Here is a 22,567-nt window from a genome sequence, read left to right as displayed (position 1 = left end):
GACGGGCTGGGAACAGGGACCATCTGCTGCTTCCACGGCCTCCAGGCCGCAACGTCCATCCAGGTACGTGAGGTACCACCTGGTGAGGCTCCCATCAGGGACAGGAACCAAAAACTGATGCGGAGGAGAGGTACCGCCTTTTTATTCAGTAGGTTCCTGTCCTTGGTGGGCGGATACTCTCTCTCAGGTGGTGCTGTCATGGGAGAAGGGGAAAAAAATAATTTTTTTGCATCGCTTTATTCTGAGCTATAACTTTTTTATTTTTCGTATGATGGAGCTGTATGATGGCTTGTTTTTTGCGGGACAAGATGTCACTTTCAGCGATACCATATTTATTTACATTCATCTTTTTGATCGCGTGTTATTCCACTTTTTGTTTGGCAGTATGATGATGAAGCATTGTTTTTTGCTTTGTTTTTTTATTTTTATTTTTTACCGTGTTCACTAAAGGGGTTAACTAGTGTGACAGTTTTATAGGTCCGGTCGTTCCGGACGCGGCGATACCAAATATGTGTACTTTTATTTATTTATTTATTTTTTTCATAATAAATAAATATTATGGGTTCAATATATTTTTATTTTTAGTAGATTATTTTTTTCATATTTTTACTTTTTGGTTTTATTTTTTTTTTTTTCACTTTTCTACTGTTTTTTTTTTACTTTTACACATTGTCCCACTATGGAACTTTCACTTTCTGCAGCCTGATCGGCTGCATGGCATAGAGAGCAGCAGCTCCCTATGCAATGCAGCATGTCAGCGCTGCACATAGGGGAGACCTTACTTTGGTTATACACTGCACATGACCAAAGTAACGTCCTGCCTCCTGGTGACCTGGATGTTGTCATGACGACATCGGGTCATCATGACAATATCCGGAAGCAACCGCCGCAGGATAGCGTTCACCTCCCCCCTTGCCACCGCTTGCGGGCGTTAATATGCCAGGAGTGGTGCGGGACCGCTCCTGGCACATAGCACCGGGTGTCAGCTGTGACAATCAGCTGACACCCGGTGGCGATCGCCCCGCACCGCTTGTGTATTTACGCGATAGCAGCGCGCATAATAGTATGTAGCTGGCCCTATAGGCCCAGGGCGCAGCTACGTACTATTACTGACAAGGTCGTAAAGGGGTTAATGTAGCCAGAGCCTTTCCCGCATCACTTGAATCTTCCAAAAGCAATTATTGATCCTGCCAACTTCACCACAGTGATCATGTGGTCCTTGCTCCAAATTTTTAGAGGGTCATCAGGCGGCCCTCGCTCTTGATTTTTCCAGGGTGTGTATGATGCCCTCCTTCATAATTTTTACAGAATGTGATGAGGCCTACCTCTACAATTTTCTTACATATAAATACCCCCAAAGGATAATTGCTTTTCAGCCCTTGCATTTAGTGCATAAGCTTTACCAATCAAGAAGTCCCACTCATTAAAAATGGGAAAAAAATATTTTTTTGTCTCTTCCAGGGGATATTGAAGTCACTCCTAATATTTATGTCAGCCCTTGCACTTTGTGCATACGCTTTATGAGTCTGAGTCCCACTAGCTAACAATTTTAACAGAATGTGTTTGAGGCCCTCCTTTACATCTAATAAAGGGCGTATTGGAGTCTCTCTTCCAATTTTTGGCAGTTCTTGCACTGTCCACATAGGCTTTGTGAGTTTCAGAGTCCCTCCTTCATAAACTAAACAGGATGTGTCTAACCATGTCTCACACCACATGCTCAGATAAGTTTGTAAAATGTTAAAATTACATTTACCGATGAATGTTTTTTTCACAAATGAAAGCAATGAAAAAAAAGCAGCAAAAGGAAGAGGTTTTTGTTATCTCTCACTTTTTATTTGCCTTATATACAAGTCATTACACTGGAAAGAAGGTTTCCTAACATTTTTTCCTGTAAAATCCATTTCATCTTCGGTTTTGGATGTTTTATTGTCACTCAGTAAAAGTGGCATAATACTCAGACAACATTGTTCCCTGAAGCGACCTGGGAGTTAGAAATGCATACAGGCACCTTCCTCATGTTGTTCCCATTCCATTTGAGCACTTATTCCATCCATTTCAGCGATTTTACTACCCCTGAGATGGTCAGCTGAAAAAATGCTCAGGTTTCCCATTGATTTCCATTATACTCGTTACTCACTCGAGTCAAGCAACCGAGCAGTCCGTCATCATAGTGTTTATTGATTATGTGACTGAAGACAGCAGTTGGATGAATTCTGACATGAACATGACTTAATCAAATGAAGAAAGGTTGATTGGATGGCGCTTCACAATACAGATGGACAATGACCCAAAACATACTGTGAAAGCAACTCAGGAGCTTAATGCAAAGAAATGGAATATTCTGCAATGGCAGAGTCAGTCACCAGATCCCAACCCCACTGAGCATGCATTTCACATGTTTAAGACAAACTTTTAGGCAGAAAGACCCACAAACAAGCAACAACTGAAGTCAGCTGCAGTAAAGGCCTGTCAATGCATCACAAAGGAGGAAACACAGAATTTGGTGACGTCCATGTTTCCAGACTTCAGGCCGTTATTTCCTGCAGAAGATTCACTACATATTTATGGTAAAGTTAATTTGTCCAATTACTTTTGATAACAGACATTCTGACATGGATTTTCAGAGTCTAATCAGTTATGGGAGATCTACTTAATAATGTAAGCAGATTGTATTGTGAAATCTGGTGACATTCACTTTAATCACTGTTCTTTCTGTAGTTTGTATTGGCCTGTGTGAACTGTCTGTACACGAGCACTGACTTGTTCAGTAAATTCTCGCTAGTTTGTTTGGAAAACATCTAAATTCTTAAGTAATACTCATCACCTGTCTGGGGATGCCCTTTTTCTGTAAGAAAAGAGTAGGCAACCTTAGATAGAAAATTTTTCAAAATACCACCTACAATCAAAAGTGTTCACAAAAACCTGAACATCTAGCAAAGTGACATAGGAAACTTCAGATTGTGGGATAGCGGCATGCAGAGCAGAATCCCACATCCTTCTGCAGTTTTACTTGCTCTGAAAGAGAAAGATCTTGTTTTTGCACTAACTCAATGTTACCACCTACCGTAAGAAGCAGCTTTTGCTGTTCATATGCCATATTATGATTTTTAGTTACATTTATTTTATATGCCAAGAATTAGTAAAGGCACTTTAGTTGAGAAAACTAAGTAGTAATCATAAAGAGGACTTCTCAGTTTCAGAATAAAAAGTCACTTTAACAAAAACTAGTGAATCAGTTGATTCCACCCATTATGTGGCAAAAAAGTTTTTACACTCATCCTTTACTTTCTACTAATAAACTACCATTTTGTTCAGACCACTTAAATTAGCCTATCAGTCAGCACAATACCTCTCAGGGGTCACACACAGACAGTAATAAAATATATATACAGTACAGACCAAAAGTTTGGACACACCTCCTCATTTAAAGATTTTTCTGTGTTTTCATGACTATGAAAATTGTACATTCACACTGAAACCATCAAAACTATGAACTAACACATGTGGAATTATATACTTCACAAAAAAGTGTGAAACAACTGAAAATATGTCTTATATTCTAGGTTCTTCAAAGTAGCCACCTTTTGCTTTGATGACTGCTTTGTACACTCTTGGCATTCTCTTGATGAGCTTCAAGAGGTAGTCACCGGAAATGGTTTTCACTTCACAGGTGTGCCCTGTCAGGTTTAATAAGTGGGATTTCTTGCCTTATAAATGGGGTTGGGACCATCAGTTGTGTTGTGCAGAAGTCAGGTGGATACACAGCTGATAGTCCTACTGAATAGACTTAGAATTTGTATTATGGCAAGAAAAAAGCAGCTAAGTAAAGAAAAACGAGTGGCCATCATTACTTTAAGAAATGAAGTTCAGTCAGTCCGAAAAATTGGGAAAACTTTGAAAGTGTCCCCAATTGCAGTTGAAAAACCATCAAGCGCTACAAAGAAACTGGCTCTCATGAGGACCGCCCCAGGAAAGGAAGACCAAGAGTCACCTCTGCTTCTGAGGAAAACTTTATCCGAGTCACCAGCCTCAGAAATTGCAGGTTAACAGCAGCTCAGATTAGAGACCAGGTCAATGCTACACAGAGTTCTAGCAGCAGACACATCTCTACAACAACTGTTAAGAGGAGACTTTGTGCAGCAGGCCTTCATGGTAAAATAGCTGCTAGGAAACCACTGCTAAGGACAGGCAACAAGCAGAAGAGACTTGTTTGGGCTAAAGAACACAAGGAATGGACATTAGACCAGTGGAAATCTCTGCTTTGATCTCATGAGTCCAAATTTGAGATCTTTGGTTCCAACCACCGTGTCTTTGTGCGACGCAGAAAAGGTGAACGGATGGACTCTACATGCCTGGTTCCCACTGTAAAGCATGGAGGAGGAGGTGTGATGGTGCTTTGCTGGTGACACTGTTTGGGATTTATTCAAAATTGAAGGCATACAGAACCAGCATGGCTACCACAGCATCTTGCAGCGGCATGCTATTCCATCCAGTTTGCGTTTAGTTGGACCATCATTTATTTTTCAACAGGACAATGACCCCAAAAACATCTCCAGGCTGTGTAAGGGCTATTTGACCAAGAAGGAGAGTGATGGGGTGCTACGCCAGATGACCTGGCCTCCACAGTCACCAGACCTGAACCCAATCAAGATGGTTTGGGGTGAACTGGACCGCAGAGTGAAGGCAAAAGGGCCAACAAGTGCTAAGCATCTATGGGAACTCCTTCAAGATTGTTGGGAAACCATTTCCGGTGACTACCTCTTGAAGCTCATCAAGAGAATGCCAAGAGTGTGCAAAGCAGTCATCAAAGCAAAAGGTGGCTACTTTGAAGAACCTAGAATATAAGACATATTTTCAGTTGTTTCACACTTTTTTGTTAAGTATATAATTCCACATGTGTTAGTTCATAGTTTTGATGCCTTCAGTGTGAATGTACAATTTTCATAGTCATGAAAATACAGAAAAATCTTTAAATGAGAAGGTGTGTCCAAACTTTTGGTCTGTACTGTACATACACACACACAACATTCTATGGTTTTTAAATAATTCCTCTCATCATTAGGGTGTGATGTGTGTCTTGTCAGAGCATGACATTTCTAGGGTGGTTTAAATAAGGTTTACATTTTTAATATGTTAGGTGCTGATCGGATTTGTTTAACTTGTGAGACCTTACAAGCACAATTTGTCTTCATATAATGGGGGGATTTCTACACATATTTTCATGCACATTTTATAATGTAAAGAAAAAAAAAACACTAATGCTGTGCTGTGCCAATTACCATTAGCAAATTACAAGCCATGAACTGCACACTCAAAAGATTATTTGTCTGTCCTGTGTAAACACCGACTGATTCACTGGAAGAGCCGTCAGAAAGAGCATTGCAATGTGTATTTCTAATATCCCATAAACGAACAGAATTGTCCATCGATGCAGAGGCAATTAAAGTACTATCTGGGCTGAAGGCAAGACTGTTGACATTGTCAGTATGTCCCCGCAGTTCCTTATAAAGTGTGCCTGATGCCAGATCCCATAGTTTGAGTCGATGGTCCTCCCCAGCAGAAGCCAAGTATCTTCCATTAGGGGAAAAAGCAAGAGCCAGCACAGGCCCTCGATGACCAGTAAAAAGTCTGACAGAGTTTCCTTGCTGACTGCTCCACAAACGAACAGTTTTGTCTGTAGACCCTGTGGCAAAGTAATTGGAATTGGGATGGAACTTTACACAGTCCACATCAGCTAAATGTCCAGAATATATGTGGATAGGGAATGTCCGGTCAAACGACCAGAGTCTGGCTGTGCGATCATGAGAACCACTGGCAAAAAACAAATTACAAGTGCTTACATCAAGATCCCATATTGGGTATGCATGACCCTGGTAAAGAACTGTGTTAGTAAAACTGTTCAAATCCCAGTAACGTATGGAAGCATCCTCAGAGCATGACAAAAGGCCTGAATTCTTAGAGAGGAAACGTGTACTATAAACTGGCCCACAATGGCCTCTTAGGATCGTCATTTCACTTCCTGCCGGGTCATCCAAATCACTCTGTTAAGAAAGAAAAAAAATGGATAAACATTTAGAAAAGCCAATACATTTTTAGGTTTCTCACATTGACTACTTATTGATGTTGAACATACGTCCAATGACAACTCCCTGTCATAAAATGGCTGCTGGTAGAGGAACATGTGACCAGACCTGTCCTTCAGTCTCCTCCAGTAGAAAAGCAGTTTTCTCATCTGAAGTTTTCAATTAAAGCGCACCTGCCAGCAGGATTGTGCTCAGTAAACCATATACACTGTCAGGTGGGCGACATTACACTGATTAAAATGATACCTTGGTTGATGAAATCCGTCCTGTGGTTCTTGTATAATCTTTACTTTCAGTTTGGAGATGATATGCTCGTGCTCCAGGGTGGCCTGTGGGGAGGGCTCTGGTGCTCTGCTTACATATTCATCTGTATGCTCTTATGACAGCTCACTGTGCCTTCACTTACCTGCCTCCTATTTTACCTAGCCCCGCATCAATAGATGCATTATGTAAAATAGGAGGCAGGTCAGAGGATGATCAGTGAGCTGTCATAAGAGCATACAGATGAATATGTAAGCAGAGCACCAGAGCCCTCCCCACAGGCCGCCCCGGAGCACGAGCATATTATCTCCAAACTGAAAGTAAAGATTACACAAGAACCACCAGACGGATTTCATCAACCAAGGTATCATTTTAATCAGTGTAATGTCGCCCACCTGACAGTGTATGTAGTTTACTGAGCACAATCCTGCTGACAGGTGCGCTTTGAATAAGGCTGACTTTCAGGTCTGGTCACATGTTCTTCCACCAGCAGCCATTGTTTGGAAAGAGAGCTGTGTAGTCTGTGAGGAAAGTTGCATTAACAAGAGCAGGAGGAGAACCTGTCATATCTATATAATAGTAAGCGCCACAAACTCATGTCCACAGATCTGTAAAAATAAAGATAATATGGCAGACCCTAGTAACTCATTCTGCAGCCACCAATAGACAGTGTAATACAGAGGCCATAGAGGCAAACAGTAGAAAATTAAAAAAAAAACCTGTGAAGGAAATACATAATAGTAAGGGAAACTATACAATAACTAGTTAATGCTGCATTCACATACTATCTTCTACACACACTGGAGATAACATGTGCCTGCTCATATTGCAGGAACTGAGAACCAAGGGCTGTCTCTTGGGAGAATACTAGAGGTGTCACACATAGCAACTCAACTCCTGGAGTCTTAACCTCAAAGAGCTAATAGATGAGTTGTAACTAAGAAAGAATATTTCCTATTATCTGTATAAGAGAAGGGAGGGAGACACAGGATATTTGAAATGCCACAACTTAGCCAATCGTCCATTCTCAAACAGCAACATTTAAATGGGCCAATCTGTGTCAGTCTGGAAATATGACCCTATGGTCAGGACTATAAAAAGCTGGGTGGCACAAAGACGTGGTTCACATGTGAGGGCTGCGTGTGCTGATGGGATCCCTAATTTATCTCTCCTTTCCACAAGGAAAACAGAAGATAACTGTAGATGAAAACGTTAACTATTTTGCATATTTGTGTGTCATATTATTTTTATATCTTATTATAAGCACTGTATATTTGTATATTAAAGCTTAAAATATTTAATAAATATGACAATTGTATGCCCTAAAGAACCTATAGCCTTTAAGAGTGTGTGAGCTTTCAACTGACAGTAACATATTTTGGGGTGGCAGCATGCATTAAGAAACTGGGGTGTGTGGGTTGAGTCAGGGTGTGATTTATGCTCACTTTATAGCCTAAAACGGAGGTTGAGTGCTTGATTGAGTAAGAGGAGACATTAACCCTTGCAGGCGCTCCCGTCACGTGCTGAGAAGTGTGTTCCTGACAACTTGGTGGCACTTCAATTAGAGCATTAGTAGTTGGTTTAACCCCTTTCTGACGTATGACCTAATAGTACATCATGGGGACCTGAGCCGATTGGACCAATGACTTATTATTAGGTCATATGGCGATCGCACCCGCACACAAGCGGTGCGGGGCGATCGCCGCCGGGTGTCAGCTGATTGTCACAGCTGAAACCCGATACTATGTGCAGGGAGCGGTCCCGCACCGCTCCCGGCACATTAACCCCCTCAATGCTGCGATCGAAGTCGATCGCAGCATTGTGGTGGCAAGGGGAGGTGATCGCAATACTCACATCCTCTTCCAGCCTCCAGCGCTGTCTACCGCGGCTTCCCGGATGTTGCCATGACAACCCGATGTCGTCATGACAAAATCCGGGTCACCACACAGCAGGAAGATTCTTTGGTCATGAGCAGTGCATGACCAAACTATCTTCTCCCTGTGCAGCACTGGCAGCCTGTATAGCACAGGAATGGTGTTGCATTCCTGTGCTATACAGGCGATCAGAATAGAAAAAAGTGAAAGTCCCAGAGTGGGACACAGAATAAACGTCCAAAAAGTGTTAAAAAATGGAAAAAAAAGAATAAAATTTTTTTGTAAAAATATATAAAAAAATAAATAAATAATCCACCAAAAATAAAAATATAATGTACTCATCAATAAATATTATGAAAAAAAACAAAAAACACAATAAAATTATACATATTTGGTATCGCCGTGTCCGGAACGACCTGACCTATAAATCTGTCCCACTAGTTAACCCCTTTAGTGAACACTGTAAAAGCAAAAAACAATGCTATATCATACCACCAAACAAAAAATGGAGTAACACGTGATCAAAAAGACGAATATGAATAAAAATGGTACCGCTGAAAACGTCATCTTGTCCCGCAAAAAACAAGCCACCATACAGCTCCATCAGCAAAAAAATTTAAAAAAGTTATAGCTCTCAGAATAAAGCGATGCAAAAAAATATTTTGCTTCTATAAAATAGCTTTTATTGTGTAAAAGCGCCAAAACATAGAGAAACGATATAAATGTGGTACCGCTGTAAACGTACTGACCCGAAGAATAAGGCTGCCTTATCAATTTTACCACACGCGGAACAGCATAAAAAAAAATTCTGGAATTGCTGGTTTTTGTTTATTCTGCCTCCCAAAAATCGGAATAGAAAGTGATCAAAAAATGTCAAGTGCCTGAAAATGGCGCCAATAAAAACGTCAAGTCGTCACGCAAAAAACAAGCCATCACATGACTGTCTGCCAAAATATGGAAAAATTATAGCTCTCAAAATATGGTGATGCAAAAACTAGATTTTGCAAAAAAATGCGTCTTTTAGTGTGTGACAGCTGTCAATCATAAAAACCCGATATGATTCTGGTATCGCTGTAATCGCACCGACCCGAAGAATAAAGTCGTCTAATCACTTATACCGCACGAGGAATGGCGTAAAAAATAAACTCTAGGGTTAGGGTTGGGCAAGGGATTTTTTTCAAAAGTAAAAAAAAAAAAAAAAAAAGATGACGATATGGCGACTAGTGTTGAGTGCAAGTGCTCGCTACTTGAGTTTGCATCGGGTGCTCGGGTTAAGCGGATTGCTCAAGTGACATGCTTGAGTCTCTGCCCCATATGCTTCTTGGCCAAAAAAACCTTGCAGGGATTGCTTGCCATGCATGAGCGATCACCACATGTTTTTTTTTGGGTGTTTAATAACCATGAAACATGCGAGCGGGGACTCGAGAATGTCACTCGAGCACCTGTGATACATGGTGCATACCCGTGTACCTGATGCAAACTCAAGTAGCGAGCACTTGCGCTTAAGACGAATTACAACTTATTCAATATGATGATCTAATGTTATCAAATTCTGTGTCGTACCTCTGGATTCAAAATGTTTACTATACCCCTTGACAAAATCCTTGAGGGGTGTAGTTTCAAAAATGGGGTCACTTGTGGGGGGTTTCCACTGTTTAGGCACATCAGGGGCTCTCCAAACGAGACATGGCGTCTGCTCTCAATTCCAGCCAATTTTGCGTTCAAAAAGTCACACAGTGCTCCTTCCCTTCTGAATTCTGCCATGCGCCCAAACACTGTATTTTCCCCACATATGGGGTATTGGCGTACTCAGGAGAAATTGCACAACAGTTTTTAGGTTCCATTTTCTCCTCTTACCCTTGTGAAAATAAAAAAATTGGGCTAAAACATTATTTTTGTGGAAAAAGTTAGATTTTTTTATTTTCATGGCTACATGTTATAAACTTCTGCAAAGCACTTTGGGGTTCAGGGTGCTCACCACACATCTAGATAAATTCCCTGAGGGGTCTAGTTTCCAAAATGGTGTCACTTGTGGGGGGTTTCCACTGTTTAGGCACATCTGCGGCTCTCCAAACGCAACATGGCGTCCGCTAATTATTCAAGCAAATTTTACATTCAAAAAGTCAAATGGCGTTCCTTCTCTTCCGAACCCTGCCGTGCGCCCAAACAGTGGTTTTCCCCCACATATGGGTTATCTACTTACTCAGGAAAAATTGCAAAACACAGTCTCATGCTGCACATAACACATCTGCATCTCTGGTTGCTATGGGCATAAAAGGGGACAAACTTATGGTGTGGCACCCATGCTCCCCTGACCTCAACCCCATTGAGAACCTCTGGAGCATCATCAAAAGGAGTGTCTATGATGGCGGGAGGCAGTTCACATCTAAGCAACAGCTCTGGGAGGTATTCTGTCCTCATGCAAAACAATTGAAGCAGAAACCATCCAAAACCTGACAAATTCAATGGACGAGAGAGTTCAGAAGCTCCTTTCGAACAAGCGGTCCTATGTGCAAATGTAACATCACCTAGAATAAAGTTTTGAGGTGAAAACTGTTTGATTTCAGTTTGTAATAACCTACTAATGCTTATAATTTCAAAAATGACCATTTTTTTTCTTTATTAAAATGAAAAGGTTGAAAACTCTGCTGTGCATAATTTGGAACATGCATTTTGAGTGCAGTTTGAGTTTTTCATTTTTTAAAAAATATACTGTTATCATAGGCAGTTTGTACAAAAACCTTTCAATTGTACTCTAATAGTTATTTGACTGGAAAATTACAATGACTGCAATTCATATAGGTAATTTGGGAAAATCTGAGAACATATTTGCATAATAATTTGGAACACAGTGTATTTTGTGTGACATATCTCTCTGATTTAAGGGCATAAAAATTTAAATGTTGAAAATTGCAAAATTTTCAACATTTTCGCCAAATTTCTGTTTTTTTCACAAATAAATGAAAGTGATATCGAATAAATTTTACCAAAATCATGAAGTACAATATATCACGAAAAAACAATCTCAGAATCAGGGGGATCCGTTGAAGCGTTCCAGAGTAATTACCTCATAAAGTGACAGTGGTCAGAATTGTAAAAATTGGCCCGGTCATTAACGTGCAAACCACCCTCGGGGGTAAAGGGAAGGTGCAATCAAAAAAAATTATTTTAAACCATTGAAATTTTTTTAAATATTGAAGTTTTAATTTTTTTCAAACATTATCATTTGTTTTTAATGAAGCAAAATATGAAAAATAATTTTAAAAGATTTGGTATTTCCATTCTTAAACACTAGGGGAGCAGCTGCTGAAATTTGCCATGAAAACCTAGGGTACAACTAGCTCACATTAGACTGCAGTAAATGTGGGCTGGATCTGATCACATGTGTGTGACATCACTCCTCTCCTCCCCTTCTGGGTGTTTGTAACAGGATAAGAGAGGATGAAGTTTAAAATCATAGTGCCAAGCCATTTTGTTGGTGACTGCCAGTGATACTGACAAGTACAGTGTCACCGAGGATGGCCGGCTGAACAGATTATGTTAGATGGTGCTGCTAGCGGTATCATAAGCTTGGATTAGATACGCAGAGTTTATCATGTGTGTTATTAGATACGCTTACAGTAACATGTTGGCATTAGATACAGGGCTTAATGTAGTGTATCACATGACGAGATTGGATATAGAGCTCAGCGCAGTGTATCACACAGGATGGGATTAGATACGCAGTATCTATCGTATGTAAAATGTGACCCCACTCTGTCCACTTCTATGGGAGCAGTGGTGTAATGTGTGACACCCAGTAGGTGGGGCAGGCTGGGAGGTTGTCTTGGGCCCCACACTATGAGCATCCCACGCGGAGCTACAATGCTGTAAACTGTATCGACTTGCGCCAATGCAGTTGAATTCTGCGGCAGAGCAGGGGGACATGATCTCCCTGCACAGCCACGCAGCCGACGTAGGATCCGTGAGCTGGGTGGGGGGAGGGGCCCAGTTCTGCCCCCCTCCTGTCCTTGCAAATTCAACTGTATCAGACAGGTTGCCGATACAGTTGAAAACAATATTGAGTGAGGGAGCGTGACGCTCCCATTAATCCCCCTCTGCGTCTGATGTCACTGATGCAGACAGTGTCCGCAGGCGCGATGACGTCACTACATGGAGCTCATTGTGCTGCGATGTGCGGGCGCTTGCTACAGAGACTGAAGCAGCGGGAGAACAAGGAGTGTATGGAGGCCTATGGGGATGGCATTTTACTATATGGAGTCCGGAAGAGCAGTGCATTCTACTGTATGGAGACCGATGGGGAGTGCATTCCACTGTATGGAGACCGATGGGGAGTGCATTCCACTGTATGGAGTCCGATGGAGAGTGAATTCTACTGCATGGAGGCCTATGGAGAGTGCATTATACTGTACAGAGCAAGGTTACACATTTCTAAGGGAGAAGTGGTGTAATGTGTGACCCACGCTCCATCCACCATATTACTACTCCCTTAGTCCATAGAAGTGGACTGAGTGGGGTCACACATTACACCACTGCTCCCTTAGAAATGTGTAACCTTGCTCTGTCCATTTCTAAGGGAGCAGGGTTGTAATAGAATAAATGTCCAGCAAATATAGAATTTCACAATAATGCATATTACATATAATAAACGTGCACCCTTTAGTGCCTTTTATGTGACAATAAAGAGTGTTTACCCTAAAAAATGAAAAAAACAGATGCGGGGTCCCCCTATTTTTTGTAATCAGGCAAGGTAAAGCACACAGATGCAGGCACTTGCTACAGAGACTGGAGCAGAAGAGAGCAAGAAGTGCATTCTACTATATGAAGTCAAGATGGGGAGTCCATTCCACTGTATGAAGTCACATGGGGAGTGCATGCCACTGTATGGAGTCCCATGTGGAGAGCATTCTACTGTATGGAGTCCCATGGGGAGTGCATTCCACTGTATGGAGTCCCACGGGGAGTGCATTCTACTGTATGGAGTCCCATGGGGAGTGCATTTTACTATACAGAGCAAGGTTACACATTTCTAAGGGAGCAGTGGTGTAATGTGTGATTCACGCTCCATCCACCATATTACTACTCCCTTAGTGGTGCCCCCTCCCCCTCCTTAGTAGTTCCCGTAACCAGGCAAGGTAAAGCGCACAGCTGCGGGCTGATATTATCAGGGTGCAATGGTCCCTGGTTATTGGGCCCTTCCCAACCTAAAAATACCAGCCCGCAGCAGTTCATCACATTAGATTGCGCTTTGCCTGCTCCTTCTGGATTGTCCAGGTGCAGTGGCAATCGGGGTAATGATAGTTGGGGTTGATGAAAAACAGAAAAATAAATGTTATTTGAATAAAGACTCCCCGATACTTTCCCAGTTTCATCAATTCATTTTTGAAAGAAAAAACCCAAGCAGGCGACGTAGTCCATGGCGTTCCCACGACGATCGCCGAATCAGACGTCTAAAGGCTATGGAGCCTTCTTCACAGAACGACGCTCTATAGGCTGTAGCAGCCGCCATTCCGGGTCTGCTGTGCTCCGCAAGACCCGGCAGCTGTGATGAGCAGTGACCTCAGTAACAGAGTTCAGTAACATTATACAGAGGGTTCATCAGAGTCAATAAGCCTTCTGTATAATGGCCCCATATAGTGCCCCACAGTATAATGGCCCCATATAGTGCCCCACAGTATAATGACCCCATATAGTGCCACACAATATAATGTCCCCCATCCTTGTATATCGCCCCTGTCCTGGTACATGGCCCCCCATCCTTGTATATGAAATATGGCCCCCATCCTGGGTATATGCTCCTATCCTGGGTATATGGCCCCTTCCATCCCTATATCCCATATATTCAATGCAAAGAAAAACAAAAAAATAAACTATTCTATTCACCTTCCAAGCAGCGCTGTGTCTGTGTGCTCTGAAGATGTTGGTGGTGAGAACAGCTCACAGGCTGAAATCACGGCACCCTGAAGCAGCCACCGCAGAGACTCACCTGGAACCTCTGCTCCTGGCAGCTCAATCATGGCACGCTCTGACTGAGCAGTATGTGCGATGACAGGGGGAATGTGCAACTCGCAGCTTACACTGCAGTCTCCACAAAGATGGCCACGATCTCCTCCCACGGATGCGACCTGTCCACTTCTATGGGAGCAGTGGTGTAATGTATGACCCTGCTCCGTCCACTTCTATGGGAGCAGTAGTGTAATGTGTGACCCTGTTGCTTCTACTTCTATGGAAGCAATGGTGTAATGTGTGACCCTGCTCAGCTCTGTCCACTTCTATAGAAACAGTGGTGTAATGTGATGAGCATTAGATACAGTATATGGTCTGTTATCTCAGTATAAGGCTCCTGCAGAGACTTACACTGATATAGCAGAGCTGAGTCAGTGATTAGAGCACAGCACCGTGATGGTTATCCTGGTGTGCTCTGAACACGGCGGCAGCAGTGATCAGCAGCCTGGTATTCTACTAACGTGAAGCTTCGAACACTGCTCACCGCCGCCAATACTCAACTCATCTCGGACCTCCACATCCTGGCACCTCCTGTCACCGTTGCGTCTAGATTGAAGTGGCTCCTGTGAGGCTCCTTCCAGCAGATCCACTCTAGACGGCTCACTGTTGAGGTGACTAAAATGGAGCGGCTGTACTGTGGATCTCACCGGAGCTTCCACTCTAGACGGCTCAGTGCTGAGGTGACCGAAACTGCTGCAGCGAGGTCCTCACAGGAACAACTCCAACGTAGACAGCACTGACAGGACCAGAATGGAGATGATTCCAGCAGCTCCTCAGACTCCAATCTAGTCACCTCATTACAGGACTGGCTAGAATGGAGTCACTGCAGTGAGAAGTGCTGGTTATAATGAGGTGCAGGAAGTAATGAGATTATAGCTTTTTTTCTTGAATAAAAATTAAGTCATATATTGAAGCACCTTTATAAATGTAATGATTTTGTGGCTTTTTAATGTTGATTTGGGGTACTGCTCAAGTTTTTAATGGAGTAAACATAAAAAAAAATATATTCATTTTTTTACATAATGCTCTAGATTTCTATAGGGCCAACAATTCTGCAAAATTCATTTTTTTCTGATTAACAAAACTTGCATTTTTCTTATCGCTTTTTGTAATCTAAAAAAAAATTAGAAAAATAAGAAAATCACACACAGTGCTCGTCAGGGAAATATTGAGAAATATTGAAAGTGTTCTTGCTCCCCCTGTCAAAGATAATAAGAAGTCTTTCCCCCTTCACCCCTCCCTTATCCACCTTTTGTCCCAAGACAAAAGCTAGCAATCGACCACTTGTCAGTACAAAAGCGGTCTCCATGTTAATCTCAGCACAAAACCCCAATTAGCATACTCATGAGTAAGGCCTTGTACACAAATGCTGTAAAGATAGGTTGCACCAACCTAATTAAAATGCGAGGGTCTTTCTCCCCTTATAGAGGCAAGGGATGATTAGACGCAGGCTTGCAATAATTTACGTGTAACTGTTGAAGCTTGCTTCCTGAGCTTCAAAAGGAAATCTATAGTTAGGCCGGCACCGATACGGAATATTGTAAGTTCCATAATTCCAATAATAATGGGACCTATATTTTTAGTGGTAGGGACAGCCAAGGAGCAATATGCTTATTTTTCTGTTGCTAAAAACCCCTTCGTGCAGCTGCAGTGCAAAAGCCCCGGGTCGCAAATATGCCATGCGTGGTCCCCAAAAGAAGGTAAAATCATAACGGAAAAAATGGTGTCGTTTGCAAGCTTCTGCGACCAATGAGCGATAAGTTATCGCAGAAGTTATCGCTTTTAATAAAAACATTAAGGGTGAAGCCCAGCCCCTGTGATGTCGGCACAGGGGGGTTTGGGCAGGTCTCTCCCTTCAGCATAAAATAGTTTGCTGAGGTTAAAGTAGTACTCATTGCCAGAGGGGTATAGATACTATAAGCAACGGGTCACGTTCGATAATGTTCAAATCAAATCGGGGATCCCCCCCCTCCACCTATGCGGATTCATCACTGCGAATCGTATAGCGCAAGTTTCTTCTTTAATCCTTATTATTTTGTGTAACTGCTTATGTATTTTAGGTCTACTTTGTAAAGTCTTGTATATTTTTCTTAAACACTGTCTCCCTTTCGGATTAAATCTAAAATTTAATAGTTCTGTTTCTTTTGTTCTGTAATCACTCACCCCCTCCACCACCCTCTCCATCCCCAACCCCCTCCCGAAGACATATACGCTACCAAAACGCAGGCGTCCACCCAGGCCTGTATTATATGTAAAATTTGGACGGTGGTGGCAGATAATATTAATAAAAGGCTATCGTGAAGCTGACAGTGACAGTACGGGGGTGCAAACACCTATTCCATGCGTTGGAATCCGGAGGTGTGACGCCATACTCTCACTGGTCGCTTGCCGATACCCAAGTAGTGAGTAGTCTGGATCATGTGGTCGTGATTCCGGACGAAATTTGTGACACAGTGACGGCACAGTGAGATATTGCGTGATCTCCTCGGTGTTGTCGCTGTGGAATACTGACAGTGCAGATTGTTTATTTTGATAGAATTCCAGTTTTCCAGTCTGTACACAAGTCTCAGGACAAACGTCATTTTGAAGAGTGGGCGGAGATTTGATGGGAGGGCCGTGACAGAGCGCAGCCAACAGTCATCATAATTTACAACACAAAAGTGACGTAAATTATGACAAAATTATACAACGTCACTGGAGTAAATTTGTTGTAATTTATGCCACTTGTGTTGTAAATTATGATGACCGTCAGCTGCTCTCCATTACAGGCTCACCCCTTTCTGCAAAGCTCTGCCCTCTCTCCAAAATGGTAGTGCTGACAATTGTGTAAGAGTAAATTTCCATTAAAATTGAGCAATCAGGGCTATGTGTAACTTTTTATATTACAAAAAGAGATAATAAAAATGCAAAAAACCCTTTCCCGCACAGACCTCCACCATCCAATCGCACATGACTGTCATTATCCCCTTCCCCTTGCAACCCCACACAAGGAACATCACCACCCCTTCCTCACAGTCCTCCAGCATTCAGTATCATCCCCTTTCTCGAATAGCCAACAACATCAGCCCAGCACAAGTAACACCACCCTCTTTCCCCGCACAGTTCCCCAGGATCCAGTCGCATGTGACTGTCATTCTCCCGTTCCCCATGCAGTCCAACACAAGGAACATCACCCCACTCATCACACAGTACCCCAGCATGCGTCATCACCTCCTTCCCTATGTAACTCCCCAACAGTCAGCATCATCCTCGAATAGCCTCCACCATGCAGCCCTACTTATGTAACATCACCTACTTTACAGCACAGCCCCCTGCATCCAGCTCCGCTCAAGTAGCATTCTCCCTTTACAGCACAGCCCCACATCATGCAGCATCATTATCATCAGCCCCTTCCCCAGTTAGCCCGAAAGCATGCAGCCCCACACAAGGAACATCAACTCTTTTCCTGAAAGCCCCCTCAACAAGCAGTCCCATACAAGTAGCAGCCCATTTCCTATGAAAGCCCCCTAATAACCAGCCCCATACAGCAGTCCTCCTGTAGTAACATCATCCAAGCTTCAACAGCATCCCCTTCCCTGTGCAATCCTCCACATGCAGCCCCATGTAGTACCATCTTCCATGCCCCCCAAAATACATCCAAATCCAAAGATCTGCTGCTTGGTGCCTAGATGGAGCAGGACTCTGAGTACTGTGGCACCAGGACAAAGTGAAAGCCCAATTCAGGAGCCAAGCAATGGACCTTGTCCCAGAAATAACATCTGGGGGTACCAACAATGCCAGTTCTCGGGTGAGCAAAGATTTTTCTTTGCAAATGGCTTTACAACAGCTGAGAGAATATGATGTCAGTATGCACCTGCAGCTTATTCTAAAGTACCAACAGGTTGCAGAACGCCAGGCTGAGAGAAATTTCCAGCTTCAGATGGCCCAACTACCAAGTAGTATCAGTTTTCAGCTATCCTATTCTCAGGATATAAATCCAAGGGGACCGTGCTTGGAAAACTTCCCTATGATGGAGAAAGATAGAGACTTAGATACCTTTCTTTGAGGGTTTGAAAAAACCTGCAGGTAATACCATGTGCCCTGTGATCAGTGGGCACAGTATTTAACTCCAGGGCTGAAAGGCAAAATCTTGTAAGCTTTTGCTGACTTTTCATCAGAGCTGGATGGGGACTATGAAAGTATAAAAGAGGTCTTGGTCAGGAAATACAACCTCACCCCAGAAGCGTATCAGAGAATGTTCTGGGATCTACAGTGGGGATCAACTGATCGCTATGCGGATGTCGTGAGCACCTTGAGGACCACGTTCAGTCAATGGATCCGAGGACTCTGTTACCAGCTTTGAGGAACTAGAGGATCTTAAGGTTAAAGGATCAATTCCTCCAGGTCTGTCCTATGGATGTGCGACAATTTGTCTGTGATCAGGCTGCTGACTCTTATGCGACCGTCAGGATGCCAGAAGCCCGGAAGACATCTGGATTCTGCTGGAAGGGAGGTAAGGCAGTTGTGGAGCCCACTCCCTCTCCCTCTACCAGCCGGTCCCCAGAGAATTCTACATCTACTTCCTCTGGGGCCCCTGAGACTAGACCTTCTTTTGTTGCTATACTTTGATGCTTTACTTGTAACAAAGTGGGACATGTCAGTGTCGCTTGCCCTGATCGGATGGTAGGCCCGAGTATGACCACCAAGCCACAGAGTCTCTCTCCTTCTGTTTTATTTGTGGCTTGCTCTGATGTGAGGAATAATGAGAACTATCAAGCTGTCACTGTGGGCAATAAAGTTGCCACTGGCCTCAGAGACACTGGAACAGAAGTAACTCTGGTGCGTCCAGAACTGGTGACCCCTGCGGATATAACTCCAGGAAAGACCATGTCTGTAACCAGAGTTATGGGGAGGTCAGCCCTACCGTGCCCATGGCCTGTCTGTATCTGGACTGGGGAGCAGGGAAGTACTGAGGGAAGTGGGTGTATCAGACACCATCCCTACCAATGTGTTGCTAGGCACGGACCTGGAAAGGATGGTATCCCACCATGTCCCTGGCATGCAAATAAAAGTCAAGGAGAAGGTGGAAGCCAGTGACCCCACCTGAGCCTGTGTGACGCAGGAAAATGCACAGATGTGCAAGAACGTACTTATGTGTCAGCTGTGCCTCGCCATCAAGCTGCTGCGCAGACTCAACGTCAAGGACTATAGGATGAATCTCATGTCACTCCATGAGTCATGTCATGCTTAACACGTCACTCTCCGCAAGGAGAAACGTTACTCCTTGGATACCGGTCACACGTCTCTCACTCAGCCAAACCATGTGTCACACTTTGCACTGACGAGGGGCAGAACCCTGAAACACAGTGTCTGTAACTAAGATTTTGGTTTTGGCTATTATCCTAAGTCATGTAATAAGGCTCTTTGAAGAGTCAATATTGACTTTTAGGGTTGCTACTTCCTATAGGTGGCACTAGAGTTCTAGTTTTATTCCTCTCTGAAGAGACAATTTGCATATTTCATAGAGGAGCATTGTGGTCTAAAAGTCTCCTCACCTTGACATGCTTAACATGCCACTCTCCGCAAGGAAAATGCTACCCCTTGGATACTAGGACGAGTCTCAGAAAGAACTGCCAGAACAGAAAGGCCCTGCTATGGCCCAGGAGTCTTCACACGTGGCAGACTTCATGAGATCCCCAATAGCAAACTCAGCAGCTGACCAGGGTCTGGCATTCCCACTAGGCCGGGTTCTACAGACTGATACTCCGAGCTTCCAGAAAGCACTGCTAACAAATGGCAGTCTGGAGAAGCTGAAATGCCTTGCAGACAAACCCCCTGCTGGGTCTGACCCAAAGCATACACTGGAACCAGGGATAGCTACATAAAGCGACCCTCCCCCATGACAACAGAAGATTGGGACTGTGAGAAGCATCTCGTTGTCCCCTATCCGTTCAGGGAACAGTTATTAAGGATTTCTCATGATATTTAGTTTGCTGGAAACTTTAAAGAACAAAAGACTAAAAGCCCATCTATACTACTACCAATGATTGATGAGCATTTCCCACGAGTGGCTGTGGATATCATATGGCCACTTGCAATACTTAGAAGCAGTGGCTCTAGTGTTCCAGTTGTTGACTATGCTATGCACTTTGCAGAAGCTATGGAGTTGTCTTCCGTGTGAGCCGATAAAGTTGCCGATGCACTACAGACTATATTTTCTCATGAAGGGACATGTTGCCTAATCAGAGGACCAAATTCATGTCTAATTTGGGGCTAAGTCTCTGACAGAAAATGCAAGTGTGACCTCTTGTAGCCATTCCCTATCATCCTCTGACCAATGGACTATTTAAGCAGTTTGTAGGTACCTCTCTCATCTCGTGTGCATTCCTAGAGGTACCCTAGAACTCAACAGGATTCTCCATCTTTTAACTCATTTATGAGAGACAAGTCAGGTGGCCTCGTGACTTAATTAAGGATTGATGGGCGGTTGACCCTAAAACTCCATGAGTCTCTGTGGTGGAATATGTACTGAGACTCCAGGAAAGAATGCAGAAAGTCATGAGCAGGTGACCTAGGCCCAAATGAACAAGGAGGTTTGGGTGTTTGTTTCTATGTTGCAGAACAAAGTACAGGCTACATGAAAGGGATCGTACACTGTATCTAAATGTTAAAATGATGTTAACAAGGTTGTGACCCTGGATGGACTTACAAAACATCGAAAACTGTGTCATGTTAATATGCTGAAAGCAGATTATAACAGGGAGGACTGTGTGTGTACCGGTCTGCAGCAGGCCTGAGGAGGAGGAGGGTGACTGGCTGCAGAGACTTAACACAGCAGAGGTCTGACTGTTCAACCAGAGTGTCAGATACCCATGCTGGAAGTACAATATCTTGGACACCAAGTGGGGGGAGGGGTGCTAAAACAAGGGAAGATAGAAGCCATCACAGCCTGGCCTAACCCATGAACCAAGAGGAAAGTAATGTCTTTCCTGGGTACAGCCGGATATTATAAGAAGTTTGTGTTAAACTACAGTGCTCTGACTAACCCATCAACTGACCTAACAAAAGAGAAGCTTCCCCAAATTATTTCCTGGACTTCTCAATGTGAGGAATCCTTTGGTGCCCTAAAATTGGCATTGGCTAGTTCACCCGTTCTTCAGGCCCCAGATCTCACTCGCAGGTTTGCGGTGCAGACTGATTCCAGCTGTTATGAACTCGGCGCAGTTCTAAGCCAGGTGAACCAACAATGTGAAGACCACCCAATTCTCTATTTAAGTAGGAAACTCCTGCCCAGAGATACTGCTTACTCCACAAATGAAAAGGTGTTGTTAGCAATTATGTGGGCTCTGCAGAAACTACAGCCATATCTCTATGGGCGCAACTCCACCGTGATTGCAGATCATAATCCACTGGGTTGGCTCAAAAGAGTAGTAGGGGAAAATGGGAAATTGCTCAGGTGGAGCCTGATTTCGCAGCAATATGATTTTTTAATTCAACATAAGAAAGGAATTGATCATGGCAATGCTAATGGTTTATCTCGCAAACGGGGGCTTGAACTGGAGACGTGCTAGGGAGCTGACAAGTGAGTCAAACTCGCACGCATATGTTCAAAAGGGGGGAGGTGTGAAGGAAATATATAATTGTAAGGGAATCTATAAAATAACTAGTTAATGCTGCATCCACACACACACAGGAGATGATATCTGTCTGCTCTTATTGCAGGAACTGAGAACCAAGGGGGGGTCTCTTGGGAGAATACTAGAGGTGTTAAATCTCAACTTCAAAGAGCTAGCAGAGGGGTTGCAACTAAGAATGAATATTTCTTATTGTTTGTACAAGATAAGGGAGGGAGACACAGGATATGTGAAATGCCATAACTTGGTCAATCGTTCATTCACAAACAGCAACATTTAAATGGGCCAATCTGGGTCATCCTGGAAATATGACCCTATGGTTAGAACTATAAAAAGCTGTGTGGCACAAAGAAGTGGTTCACATGTGAGGGCTGCGTATGTTGATTGAATCCTTCATTTATTTTTCCTTCCCTCAAGGAAATTAGACTATAACTGTAGACGAAAATGTTTAGGTATTTGTTGTTTCTCCCTTTTAATTTTATAACTGTATTGCATATGTGTGTCATTTTATTTTTATATCTACTAAGCACTGTATATTTGTATATTAAAGCTTAAAACTTTTAATATATATATATGACACTTGTATGCTCTAAAGAACCTATAGCCTTTAAAAGAGCGTGTGACCTTTTGACTGTCTGACAGTTACATATTTTGGGGACTCATCACCCCATATGTTTGGTGAGTGGTGGCAGCGTGCGTTAAGAAACTGGGGTGTGTTGACAGAATCGGG

The 22,567-nt window shown here is 43.1% G+C and overlaps 1 protein-coding gene across 2 annotated transcripts in view; it reads right to left on the bottom strand.

Annotated features, from left to right (window-relative positions):
• Nucleotides 1-4,947: 4,947 nt before the first annotated feature.
• The window catches only part of TAF5L (TATA-box binding protein associated factor 5 like), a 233,729-nt gene continuing 216,109 nt past the window's right edge, over nucleotides 4,948-22,567 (bottom strand). The window contains exon 4 of one of the 2 annotated variants that reach the window (XM_073660234.1): nucleotides 4,948-6,041. In XM_073660234.1, coding sequence (XP_073516335.1) covers nucleotides 5,256-6,041 — 786 coding nt within the window. In that variant the 3' untranslated portion in view covers nucleotides 4,948-5,255. The remainder of the gene's footprint in view (nucleotides 6,042-22,567) is intronic. The other variant, XM_073660233.1, reaches the window with a different exon arrangement.

This window comes from Phyllobates terribilis, unplaced genomic scaffold (genome assembly GCF_046119375.1).
Source record: "Phyllobates terribilis strain yellow unplaced genomic scaffold, ASM4611937v1 Scaffold_24__1_contigs__length_18792416, whole genome shotgun sequence".
Lineage (NCBI taxonomy): Eukaryota > Metazoa > Chordata > Amphibia > Anura > Dendrobatidae > Phyllobates > Phyllobates terribilis.
The sequence above is the reverse complement of the archived record's forward strand: the minus strand, read 5'-3'. Positions and strand labels throughout refer to the sequence as shown.